The sequence below is a fragment of the Sinocyclocheilus rhinocerous genome, unplaced genomic scaffold (assembly GCF_001515625.1).
Source record: "Sinocyclocheilus rhinocerous isolate Xijiao unplaced genomic scaffold, SAMN03320098_v1.1 scaffold433, whole genome shotgun sequence".
Classification (NCBI taxonomy): domain Eukaryota; kingdom Metazoa; phylum Chordata; class Actinopteri; order Cypriniformes; family Cyprinidae; genus Sinocyclocheilus; species Sinocyclocheilus rhinocerous.
The window spans coordinates 618,486-632,473 of record NW_015627897.1 but is presented as its reverse complement, the minus strand read 5'-3'; the positions used below and the strand labels follow the sequence as shown (position 1 = coordinate 632,473).

Below are 13,988 nucleotides of genomic sequence, written 5' to 3'. Positions count from 1 at the left end.
CGCACTCTGCTGCGTTGGGTCCCGCGATAGTGCAGGTCTCTACATGGAAGGTGCCTGTTATAATGTTATGATCGAGGCTCTGGACTCTGAGCATAACTTGTTTTTCTATAACAAACTATAAAATATTTTCTATAAAAACGTTAATGCCCTGGCAGTGGCAAATAGCTTTGGTTTTATATTTAATTTGATTACATTAATGTTATAAGTTGAGATTTACAATAAATATTTTAACTGCTAATACTGCTGTAAAAAAAGCGCCTTATTTGTTTAAAGTGTTTGCAAACCAAATGTTATTGCACTTTTGTTCATATAGCAGTACTTTTAAATGAAAAAAGTGCACAATACACTACTTTTGAATTTTGTGCAAAACAATGTGATTAATCGCAGAAAATCACACAATTAATCGCAATTTTAAAAATGTAATCGTTGCCTATTATTTATTTATGTATTTATTTCGGAATCCTTTTAAGACTGAACAAAATGTCTTTCTATTTGAGTTTTCATAGGCCACATTCCCCCTGTTTTTCACTAATCTATCTATCTATCTATCTATCTATCTATCTATCTATCTCAATCTGTTTCTTTAAATCTCTTATGCTCACCAAAAAAATGTACAGTAAAAAATAAATAAATTAAAAAATATATTGTAAAATATTATTACAAGTTAAAACGACTTTTAAATGTAATTTATTCCTGTGATGCAAAGCTGAATTTTCATGATCCTTCAGAAATAATTATAATATGCTAATTTGGCGCACAATAAATATTCATTATTGTTATCAATGTTGAAAACTATCTATCTATCTATCTATAGCATGTATTAAGTTCATTAAGCCATATTGCAATATCGATTTTATTTCAATATGTATGCAGCCCTAATTAAAATATGATTTGCAAGCTATAGCAGTGTGCGGGATTCATCTATTTTTGTTAGATGAAAATGACAAAGAAACCACTTTAAAATCTCAATGATTTTTCCTAGACAGCAAGGAGAGACTTTTGCATACAAGTATTTGAAAAATAATGTGTTTTTTGAACATTAAAGCATGTCAACATATTCTGTTACACCAAATACACAAAATAATGATCTTTAAAAAAGCATCATATGACCCCTTTAATAAAAACTGCAGAAGGCACCAGAGATTCACATAAACATATTAAAGGACATGTTATTCTCATTGAGCATGTGTTTTTGAGAATATTTTGTTATGGAACATGATGTGGAATTATTTTTATAGCTGATCTTGAATCTTCACTTGGCTTTTATTTATCTGGATAAACAACATCTGCACATCAAGTGTCGTGTGGTTGCATTTGCTTGCATGCTGCGCTCTCTCTGGTTATGTGGTGAGGGTTGGTTTGTTGGTGTTGATGTTGGTGTTTGTTTGGTCTCTGGGTCAGTGCTCTCATTCGTGTGGCAGAGGCACTCAGTGGCGTAAGGTTTACTGTAAACAGAGACTGGCTTCTGGAAGCTACCGCAGGCTGAGCGACGAGGAGTGCGCTGGAACCAAACCTGACGTCCACAGGATTTGCATCAACCCTGACTGTCTGCTGCCGCGTCTGGAAGGAGGAGAGTGGTCAAAGGTGTGTTTGTGTTGCTAACCAAGCTAAACTTTGGGAATATGTTCCGTATAAAATGTCCCCACAACCTATTTGGGGACACCCTTGAAGAGACAGATACTTTATAAATAATATTTCTGCACAAGAGTGGGTTAAGGTTGGAATACACTACACAATTTTTGCCCATATTTTTGCAACGATTTGCAGTCTGGAGAAGATGACGCTAGTTGCTGAAAATCAGAGCCAGTCTGCAGATTTGAGTTGACAAATTTCATAGACAATCACATAGTGTATGATGGTCACAGACTCTGATTTTTTTTTAGCTTGAGACTATGATTCCATCCAGTTGGAGGATATCAGACATGTTTGATGTTTTGAGCCGATTTTAAAACACATATTGTTTGCATTTTTCATGTGTCTTAGTCAGTCATTTAGTGTATGTTGCCCAGTTTTCCCACTGTAACTATTTACAAAGACAGATTTTAAAAGTTGTGTAATGTATTCTAGCCTTTAGTCTGTAGAAATTACACTACCATTCAAAAGTTTGGGGTCAGTATTTTATTTATTTATTTATGGTACAATTTTTGTGTAAATTATGTGTATTATTTCAATTATATACTGGACACTATCTTTCAAAAGTTTGGGGTCATTATTGTAGTTATTTATTTATTAGTATTTTTTGTACAATTGGGAAGCATTTGAATTATTTATATGTATTATTTCAATTATATACACTTTCAAAAGTTTGGGGTCAGTATTGTATTTATTTACTATTTATTAATTTTTTGGCACAACTGGGAAGCATTTTAATTATTTATATGCATTATTACAATTATATAAACTATCGTTCAAAAGTCTGGGGTTGGTTATATATATATATATATATGTGTGTGTGTGTGTGAAATGAATACTTCTGTTGAACAAGGGTGCATTAAAAGACTGAAGATTGGAGTAATGATGCTGAAAATTCTGCTGGAATAAATATTGAAAAAATTTGCAGGAATAAATTACATTTTACAACATATATTTTAAATTGCAATAATATTTCATAACTAGCTTTTATTTATTTTTAATCAAATAATTCCAACTTTGGTGAGCATATGAGACTTCTTTCAAAAACATTTTTTTTTTTTTTTATTGTACCTCGTCACTCAAAAATTTAGGTAGAAAGGTAAATATATTTCTAAAGTTAATATTGTTCCAACCAGATCTTTCTGTTTCTTTCTTGCAAGAAACACAAAAGTAGGTTTTAGGTAGGCCTATTCAAAAATTTTGAAGATGTTAAGGCTTGTTCAGTCACTTTCAGAATCATTTTCTCCAGCTGATGAATGATAAAAACATTAACAGCCAATCAGAATAAACCAAATTTTAACGAGCTCAAGCATTTAAAGTGGCAGATGACAAAACTGCAGCACACACTTATAATAAACAGAAACTTATTGTGCACTGGTGTGAACACAGATATAGTTATCATTGTAATTATGGCCATTGGTGTAAATGGGCCTTTATATTTTCCATTTTGTGTGAACTATTTTCTTTAATAGAGTTTATTTAATGTATGTATTTGTCCATATGTGTTTGCAGTGTTCTGTGACGTGTGGAAAAGGCATTCAGCGGCGGGAACCCGTGTGTAGGAGACAGACGGCCTCCGGTCAGCTGGTCACTCTGGACAGGTCAGCCTGCAGTGACCTTCCTCTTCCTCCTCTGATCAGGAGCTGCCGTATGAGCCCATGCAACAGTAAGATACTCTATGCTTGCCTTTCCATTTTTTTTCTAGCCATCCTTTACTTGCCACGTCAGTTTAAGCCTGAATCTTTCAGTGTGAAGCGTTCGATTTCTTGCACATTTCGTGTAAATTATGGTTGTAATTTAACTTAGAACTGACCTCTATTTGATCTTGCTCTCACTATGGTCTCCATACATTCTGATAGCAGCACAAGGAAAAATTTCATAAAATGATTTTGGGACTCCCTGATGTTTTGAGCTGTAGTAACAGCACAATCCTACTTGGGTTTCATCTCAAGTTTCTCAAATAAAAAGCAGGGTTCTGTAGGTATCACTTAGCATGTTATTATTATTCTCATGATACCCATGAACCAATGAACTCTCTGTGGTCATATATGTGAACATATGAAACTTCCAGAACGGCTTTGAGATGCTTTCATGCTTTCTTGAGATGCCTTGATAATGTTTCGAGCTGAATTAGGTTTATCGGTTTGTATATCTTGATAAGGTCCTGCGGTATGAAGGGACGGTCCCATAGCAGATCAGTCTGCAAGCGGAGAACGCATTCACATTGTGCCCTCATGGTTTTTGCTCTTTCACCTAAACTTTCCAAAGCCCTTTTGTCCCGTGTGATTTGACTTCATTGGGCTCGAAATCAAGAGTCTGAACTGCTGAGATTATTTGGGGGTTTCTAGAGCGTTTATAACCTCACGTGAAACTAAAGTAATTAGCCCTAACCGATGTTTGAACCGCTTCAGCTTCTCCCATCTCTCTCCGCAGAGCACAAGCACTCCAAAAAACATTGCCCTCAGGTCATGGGCCTGAAACGCATCTACATCCAGACCAGACAAGAAAAACGCCTCAGTTTTACCATCGGAGGACGAGCCTACCTTCTTCCCAAGACCTCCGTCGTTATCAAGTGTCCCGTTTGGCATTTCCCTAAAGCTCAGATCCGCTGGGAGAAGGATGGGAGTGAACTGACCAGCTCCAAACGTCTGAGCATCACCAGATCTGGCGCTTTGAGGATCTATAACCTGGAGGCTGCAGATATCGGACTGTACCGCTGCTGGGCCAACCAAGTTTCGGACATCTTCATCCTGAAACTGATCGGATACAATAGTAGGCTCCTGGAACATCCTGAAGGAAAGAGTTTGGGAAGTAGGAGCTTTCATCCATACCTCAATAAAGAAGGAGGTTACGTTGGTTCAAAGTGCCATGAGGCGTTTCCACCTGGAAAGAAGGCTCCAAAATCTCCCCCAAGCTGGATGCAAAAAAACGAGTTCTACCGAGACGACGATGGCCAGCCTAAGGAACTCTGGGATACCCTTGCTTTAGGAAACTACGCTTTGGCCGCCAGGAGCCACGCGGGAGCCTTTGTCCTTGATCCTGCACAGTTCGAGGAGCTCGTGAAGAACATCAGTCAGCTGGCCGAGAGCGGAAATGTGACGGATGAAATGGCGTTGCACCTGATTGGGAAACTTATGGAGGATTTGGCTGCCGCGGGGCAAGGGGCACAAACTGAGGAAAGCACTACGATGGGCAATCATTTAGATAAGACGCCAAACACTTCTGAACGTTCTGAGGGAAAGACGCCGAAAAAAGGCAGTCGAGCGGTTATCGTTCGACAAAAGCATCACAGATCTGCCATGAGCTTCCAGAGGGATCTCCGGATCCATGTGGGCAGGACCGCTTACATAACCAATGCTACCCACAGCCTCACGCTGATGTGTCCCACTCAGGGATTGCCATCTCCAAACCTCTCCTGGAGCAAAGATGGAGCTCCGCTTCAGAACAGCGACAGGTAAAGACAACCAGATGTAGATGAAGGGGTTGGGGTGCCATACGGTGTTGCAGTTTATCTTCCTTTCTTTTTCTTAGGTTACAATTTGTGGGCGTTTTGGTCATCAGCTTCTTTAAAATCATTTAAATGGCAAGTTTAAAAAATAGTTAATTGAAAACATAAATTCTGTCATTGTTTGCTTACTCAACATGTCACTCCCAAACTGTTTTTTTTTTAAAAATAGAATACAAAATGATTGTTAATGAATAGGGATGCACAACATACTGTGCTGACATTTTTTCGGTTTATATGTACATTTGCATTTATGCATTTAGCAGATGCTTTTATCCAAAGAGACTTACACTGGGAATTGAATCCATGACCCTTGAACTTTTAATGTTTAAATTACTGGAATCAGCCATTGTTTGTAAAATGTTTTATTGTAACTCCCAATATATTAAGTAGTATACATTTGTAATGTTGGCCATTTAGGCATAACTATTATACATTTATATTTATTATATATTGTATATTTACCATTTTTTTATTGTCTGTTTTTTTATTTAAGTTTTAGTAAATGAAAGTAGTTCATTTGTAATTTGTTTAATTAAAATATATTTATTTATTTATTTATTAGTCTTAATAAATAATTTATTTCCATTTTTAGTAATTTCAGTACTTCAGGTTTAATTTATTTTTATTTCAGTTAGCTGCCAAGGCAACATTTCCAGCTTTCATTTAAGTTTTTCATCTAAAATGTAGGGGTTAATTCAGGACAGTTGGACCATTTTCTCCCAGTTCTCACAATGGCAAAAAAGTCAAATTTACCTGAATTCACCAAATATTTTATTTGAGCTTTTTTTAATTAATAAAAATAATTTTTTTAACAGTTTTAGTTTTAGTCAAAAATATCATCCTGAATTTCTATATTCATGCATCTCTCTTTTGTTTAAGGACAAAATATCACCTTTTGTGCTCTACTGAAATAAAATGATCAATTTTAGATTAACTATTCCTTTAAATTTGTCATTTTGTGCCTGCATTATGTGGCTCAAAATATAACTAACGGCATAGGCGTTTTTACTCTAACACACCAGTACAGTGTCTGATTACAGATCTTCTGGAATTCACATGACTTTACTCTTTTTTTCGGTTATTATCAACTGCAGTTCTTTTAGTCCAACGAACATGATGTTGGAAACGATCAGAGTTCAACTTTAACACCGAAAAGCCATTTTTTCTCTCTTTATAGAAAACAAGACTCCCTGTGTACCTCTGAGTCCAGCCGTGACTGATCTTGATTGAGCAACCGCATATTCCAAAAGCCTGTTAATCACCAACCCACTCAAATATTCACCTCCAGAGCACCCCAGATCTCACGTTATGCGGTCTGTTGGGGTCAGATATTCTGGCTGTGCTTCTTTCACTTGCTCTCCAGGGTCGCATTGTGGTCTAATCGTCGGCTCTATACTGTTGACTGTTAAATACCGTCATTGAAAACATTGACTTAGTAACTCAGCTTTGTCCAGCTCACGGCCTTAACATAGCCTCCGCCCAGACAGTCGCCAAACATTGTCTGCCCCTCTTTCTGGCCTGCGCTATGGGACCTGAAAGAGACATGGCTGTGCAAACATTGTTCAGGCCTCTTCTCGCGGCCTTGGCTTGAAAACCCAGCAGTCCTGAGGGGAATCGTGAAATATTGAAGTGCTTTAACTTTCAGAGGTCACTTTTGACATGACTGTAGGGTCATGCTACGAAACGGGTGCTTTTTCAGCTTTTTCAGACAAAGTGATTTTGAAGTCAGTTTGAGATTTTAGACATTTTAGGAGATAAATAATGCATGTAAGTGTTAATTGCATTGTGCCATAAAATTGCATAAAATGTTGAGTTACCTTCAGAAAGGTGAAAGGACATTTAGAAAGAGAATATAATATGAAAATGCATACAAATATCCAACAACTGCAAAAGTGTTGAACAGGGCTGAAAATGTATGATTTTCACATGAAAAAATAAAAAGAGGAGACCTTTCCTTGAAGATTTTTTTATTATATTATATTATATTATATTATATTATAGCTTTTATTTCCTTATATTTTCTTATATTTCTTACATTTGCATGTTTGCTAATATAGCATTAAGTTGGAAACGTTTTAGAAAAAAATACATAAAAAGTCAAATAAAGTTATTGTATTTTTGTTGATAAGTTTATCAAAATGTCTGTTGACACTGTGAAAGCTAACATCAGTTAATCATTGTTAAAAATCATTTTTACATATGTACTTCATAAGGAAGACACAAATGGGACTCGTTTTGTAGAATTACCCTGCAGATGTTGATTTTGACAGCTTGGTTTTATGCTAAATTTTCGTCGCATGTCACAGTCAGATTTTATTTTATTGGATTTGGAATTAAATAGATTCATTTAGTTTTATTGGCTGGTGCTTGTTTCTATGATTTTTGATGCCACATCATCTTTAGATCCTTGACAGAACTCAAGTCTGGCAAGCAAGAATATATATATATATATATTTTTTTTTTAATAGAAATCTCAAGTTCAGCTGAGGGGAACAATATTGTTTTCAGCTATAACCATTTTTTGTCGTAATATATTTTTGGATCATGCACAATTCTTCTATATTACTTTATTTATTTATTATACCCCAGTTATTTTGACCACAGTATTGCTCAGAGCTGCCAAATCATTTGCCTCCCACTCTTTTGTTGACAGCCGTGTTTGTGTGCGGTCTCTACTGCATCACTGCCGCCATCATAACACTGCTATTCAATGCCACTTGACTCCAAAACCAAATATAACGTCACTGCCAGCTCATGCCAGCCCAGTGCCAACCCAGAATGAATGCATTCCACTCCTACAGAGTAATATTTACAGTTAGAGCATGTTATTCTTCTCTCACTGCAGGTATTGGGGATATTTTAAACACGTCTCGCTATACGGAAATTGTTCCAAATTAAAGTGTGTCTGGATTTATTTATTTTTTTTGCATTGATGGGAAGAAACAAAAACTGTCCTGTCTAACCGTTTGTCTGTCAAGATGTTCAGACAATTTGTGAAGGTCACAATTTGATAGCATTTTAATTATTTCTATTATTTATTTCAATTATGTACAATATCGTTCAAAAGTTTGGGGTGAAATAAATAAATAAATAAAAATAAATACATGCATACATACTTATTTACTTACTTTTAATCAAGAAAAGGTGCATTCAATTCAAAAGTGAAAATAAATAAATAAATAAATAAGTACACCAAAATTAAGCAGCATAACTGTGTTTTGAAAACAGTAATATTTTCATTTGATAATATTTTTAAAAATATTACTATTTTAGTATTAGTTTTTACTGTTTTATGAAGTAAAAATGTAGTTTTATGTAGTAAAAACTCTTTGTCATTTTTTTTAAATTTTGTAATATTTCCAAAGCGTTAACAAAAAGTTTCACACTATTGCAAAATTGTAAAAAAAAAAAAAATTCTCCAACATTAATAAAATTAAATAAATAAATTAAAATAGACATAAAATAATAATAAATATCACCAACAACACCAACAGTAGTAGTAATAATAATAATAACATACAAAATAAGAAAGTAGATAAACTTTAGAATAATGCACACATTTACAAATGAACATATCAATATAAAAAATAAATAAATGAATAAATAATAATAAAAAATAATAAATGAATAAACAAAATAAAATAGAAATTACAGTCATAATTGCAGATGCATTTGTGGTCTGTACATATAATATTATGATTTTATAAAATCAAACATAACACAGGTGAGTATGCTTCAGTTAGTCTTTCCAAACCTTTTAGTTATATTAATTATTTTTCTTCTCAAAATATGTGATTGTGGGTTTTCCAAATCCTATAAAAGTTCACAGATCATTTCAATAAATGCTAAATTTTTTGGGAATCTGATATCAGGTCACATATACACATTAACACAATATGTGGTGTTTCAGTAATACATTTAACAAAGTTTTCTTCTTTCCATGTTGTTGTCTTGGTAAACACTTTGGGGTGACCTGAAAAGAAGTGATTTCATATGAAACGTGTGCAATGACAGCCTCACTGGAGAAGCATGGCTCCGTGTGACGCTGTAGATCTGCATTCTCCTCCCATCCGCGGCTCCTGTGGCGCTCGTGGCCCCAGGGCCATCTCTGCTGGGGCGCTTACATAGCGCTTCTTATTTTTGGCCAAAAGTGAAGCAAAGCACAGGCGAGGTGATTGACGTTCACGGACTCTAAAGCTGTGTGAAGTCTCACACTTTCTCGCTCTTTCATTCAGATGTGTCTTGGCACTGCTGCGGCGCTCTAAATCAGATCCTAACAAGGTTGCTTTACTCCTAGAGCTGTGAACGGGATTTCACACTCAAACCAATGCAGTTTCTGCTCCGTCTCGTCACAGAAGACTGACAGTTACTAATTGCTATTGCTTATACAGTAATTAGGGTTAGTGCTTTAAACAAAACGGTAACTTTAAGTATTAAACTAGCACTTTTGTGTTGTAGAAATGAATTATACCTCGAATCTTGATGAGAAGAGATGTGCTGTTCTGTTTTTAAGCAAACATCTTTATGATTTCCACCATAAGACAAGTGAAAAATGCATCCAAACCATATCTGGATTATATAGAGTTTTTAGGGGCTGGTTCTTTTCACTTGGGCTAGTAAATAAATCTCTTCAATATGCTCTGCTCAGGGTTATTTAAGAATTATTTATATTCCTTTATAGTATTAATGTTTTAAATGAGCTTTTATTTGTATATTTTCAGTTTTTAATTTTAGTTTTAGTCATTTTTGTGCTTTTGTCAATTCATTTAGTTTTAAAATATAAAACTGTATCTTTAATTAGTATTTGGTAATTTTATTATGCAATATTTTAATGATTTAAATGTAATAATTTCATGTAATTTCCTTTTTCCAGTTAGTTGTGAATGTAACTTTTCTAGTTTCCTTTTAACCTTTTTAAGTTTGAATTTTTCATCTAATATTTTTGTTTTTATATTTTCAGGTTTTAATTTTTTGTTTTAGTAGTTTTAGGTGCTTTTGTCTTTTTTTTTTGTAAATTAGCTTTAATTTCTGTTCAAGTAATATTATTTAGTAATTTTAGTATTTAATATTTGAATCATTTAAATGTAATATTTCCATGTAATTTCCATGAAACTTTAAAAAATCAGTTATAGTTGTGACGGTAATATTTCTAGTTTTCGTTTAACCTTTTTAAGTTTTAATTTTTCATCTATTCTTTGTACCTTGTTTTATCTTAGCTTTATTTCAGTTAACAAAATATATATATATATATATTATTTTTATACTTTTAGCTAACAATAACAACACTTGATTCTGCCTCAACTTCCTGTTTCAACAGGAAACACTGTATGTCAGCACAGGAACACTGAACACATTTAAAAATCTTTTAATCAGTATTCTTGCTTTGTTTTCCAGTAAAAAGTATGTAAACATCAGATAAACAAAATATCTTTATTTGAGGGACAACGTTTTTTCAGACTTTTGCAGACAATATGTCTTTAATTAAGTTTGGTAAGAAACATTCAAATTAGGTTTATGCATAAAACAAGAAAAAAGCAATCATCTGAAATGATTTGAAGTGCAAGCTCGAATTTTCCCAAAGATGTCTCGTAATCATTATTTTGTTCATTAAAGGTGGCATGTAAGTGTGATTGTGGAAACAATGCTGCCATTGTCCCGAGGCTGAGTTTCCACACATCTGAGTCGCTCCAGACGTGCCATCACACTTTAGATGATATCTTTTCTATGAGTTGGATACTTCAGACATGACTCAGCTGCTGTGTTTTTATAAGTGGCTCTGAATGAGTGGGCTTTCATGAGATGTGTGCTGGATGGGATACAATGCACATTTTGTGCCGGCGTCCCTTTGTGGCTTTGGGTGGGAGTGGACGGAGAGCTCACTGCACCCTGGTGCTTTCTAACCCTTTCTGACTTTCTTAATCACTCTGTTTCTCTTCCAGAACATAGAGAGCTTCCATGCTGTGTCTGTCTACATAGGCAGCTGTATTCCAAGGCAGCATCCTCACTGAAATCAAGCCTTAGAAATGATTGATTTTGAATTGTTCACATTGGCAACAACTTTGTGTTTCTTACAAATAGTACTTTTCAAATAGTACACATACTGTGTGTGTGTGTGTGTGTGTGTGTGTGTGTGTATCAGTATTTTTTTTTGTTTGAAAGAAAAACTTTTTTCAGCAAAGACAAAAGATTTCTCTTTCAAATAAATGCTGTTCTTTTGGATTTATTTTCATAAAGAATCCTGAAAAACAGTATCACGGTTTCTCCAATATTAGGCAGCACAACTGTTTTCAACATTGATAATCAGAAGAAAATAATATTTTGTGAGCAGCAAATCTGCATATCTGAATGATTTCTGAAGGATCCCGAGACATTGAATACACTAACATTTTGAACTGTATTGGAGAAACTAGATCTGGAAGATATTTGTTAGGCATATCATACAGTAGTTATTAACATTTATTGGTTTGATGATCAGGGAATTCATGAACTAGTAAATGTCACTTTGAATAATTCAGTAAATGTACATAAAATGGTGATTAAAAATGTATAAACATATCATGATAGAATAATAGATTTTTTCTAGTTTTGAGAAAATAGCTATTAAGCTGATGCCTTCTAGTGTTACTCTGTTGTAGGATCACTACAAATTCAAAACATACTTTTTTTTCTTTGGCTCTGGAGGGCCACTAGTCTTTCACAAGTGTCAGATGATGTCCCCGAGCAGCCCTCCAGACACACACAATACACACTTTAATCAGGTATATAAACACCTCTGAGAGTCCATCACGCTGCCTCTGATTGGCTCTTCTGGGACTCCTGATTGCTGCAGGAGATCACGTGAACCAGAACTAAGAGTAGCAGAGCCTGAGGGACACCTCTGATTGATACACAGGAAATGAGAGATTGAACCAGATCTCGACCTGATCCGAGAGTGTGACTTGATTAAGACACAATCATGGTGTGTGTTTTCACTGAAAGGCCATTGAGCTCCTGTGGTCTCACCTCAGTCTGGAATACATAGAAACCAGCTGTTGTTTTAAAACCAGCATATGCTGGTTAGGTAGGTTTTGAAGCTTGGATGCTGGTTTAAGCTGGTCCTTAGCTGGTCATGTGCTGGTCCTAAGCAGCCCATGGAGCGAGGAATCCAACTCCTCAGAGAGGATTAACGCTCGAAAATCATTATGTCATGTCATAAAAATTTGAAGCATAATTAATAAATAAATAATAAATACCAAGGCTTAGTCTCACATAATGTTCTTATAATGCAAAAAAATTACATTATTATATTATATTATATTATATTAATAAAATATAATACAAAAATAGGACATGTATGAATTTTTAATTTTAGGGTGAAATATGACCTTACATTTCTATTTTGAGATTCACCCATAAAACATAAATACACAATGTTTCACATTGTATAACTTATAAAATGAAAGCTAATTAGTGAGATTTGGCAACAAAAATGCTAAAAATCAATCTGACACACACACATTCTATGGCTTTAATTGCACTAATGTGTATTTTCGTGAGCAAACCTCTTTTCGTCATTACCAGTTGCCGCAATCTCCAGTGCGGCAACTGGCGGCAATGTAGATTCTTCAAATTATCGAGATACTTCACTCAGTGAAAAACTGAACATGTTTGATGTGTGCATATCCCATGCTTAATAGCTCTTGTCCATGTGGCTTTGGTGAAAGATTCGGCTATTTGGACAGAAATGGTTTGTAAAGTCAACAGGCATTCAGGATGTGGGGCCCTTCGATGGGAGTTATGCCGCGCTGCGTCATTTACAAACGCCAATACTGTAGCAAAACAGGGCTCCTGTCGCTCTATTGTACTAAAATATACTTTTTATAGAGCTGTCTATAGATTTCTACCTACACAGTGGAATTTAATGCATATAATTCAGATGTAATTATAATGTTTAATAGCCTCATTGTTCAATGAGATCAATTTTTGGGTCTTTCGTGCCCCTCAAACTTCCCAAACTGGACACTGTTCTCCCTTTCACCTCCTTTTTATTTGCATGTTTATATAAACAGAGGTCTCTGAGGTCGTTGTGTCTGTCTTCACTCACCGTCGCAGTTTATGTAGACTTGTTTATCTAGTGATTTGGTTGATGCAGAGGACACCTGCTGTGAACACTGGCCTCGCAAAAGGCCAGAAAGCCACAAGTGTCAGCTGTTCTCTCATGCTTTCATCACCATCTGATTCCCTGAGATGAATAAACAGGATTTGAAGGCATAGGCAGGCACGGAGCAGTGCAGTATGGGTAATGATGTAAGAAGATACTGTAATTGAGTGGTTAAGCTGATGGTGTGGAGAGATGTGTTGTTAGAGGACACACACACCCGGATACAGCGAATGTCTGATCCAGGTCACGTTATTACAGAGCAGAATTCAGTCTGCTTATCACGCAGGTCATTAACAGTAGATCCGTTCTAAAATCTAGTGAGCTGCCTACATAGCTTCCATGTAACCTCAAACGGGACTTTGGACGTGATTTTGGAACACTCTACACAGGCAGCTACTCTATGCATCATATAAGAAGTGCAAAGCACACAGGAGGGAATTTATTTTAGTAGATTTTAACATTCGCATGCTGCTAGAAATACATTCCTCTTCCTTTAAGTAAATCTGAACAATTTTATTAATACTCTTCAGTATTGAAATCATTTCAAATATAATTTTATTTATACATTTATAGTTTTATTTGTCTGCTGTCTTTTATTTGTCTACAGCCTGACTATGTAGTTAAAATGATAACTTCAAACCTAAGGAATTGGAACAGAAGGGGGAAAAGGCACATAAAAAGTGTAATTTTATCTAGCAATAAATATTA

General features: G+C 35.1%; 1 protein-coding gene across 1 annotated transcript in view; it reads left to right on the top strand.

The window, feature by feature from the left end:
- The window catches only part of LOC107736989 (ADAMTS-like protein 3), a 195,209-nt gene extending 188,809 nt beyond the window's left edge, over positions 1-6,400 (top strand). The window contains exons 19-22 of the mRNA XM_016548379.1: positions 1,402-1,584; positions 3,145-3,298; positions 4,066-5,086; positions 6,318-6,400. Coding sequence (XP_016403865.1) covers positions 1,402-1,584; positions 3,145-3,298; positions 4,066-5,086; positions 6,318-6,360 — 1,401 coding nt within the window. The 3' untranslated portion in view covers positions 6,361-6,400. The remainder of the gene's footprint in view (positions 1-1,401; positions 1,585-3,144; positions 3,299-4,065; positions 5,087-6,317) is intronic.
- The last annotated feature ends 7,588 nt before the right edge of the window (positions 6,401-13,988 follow it).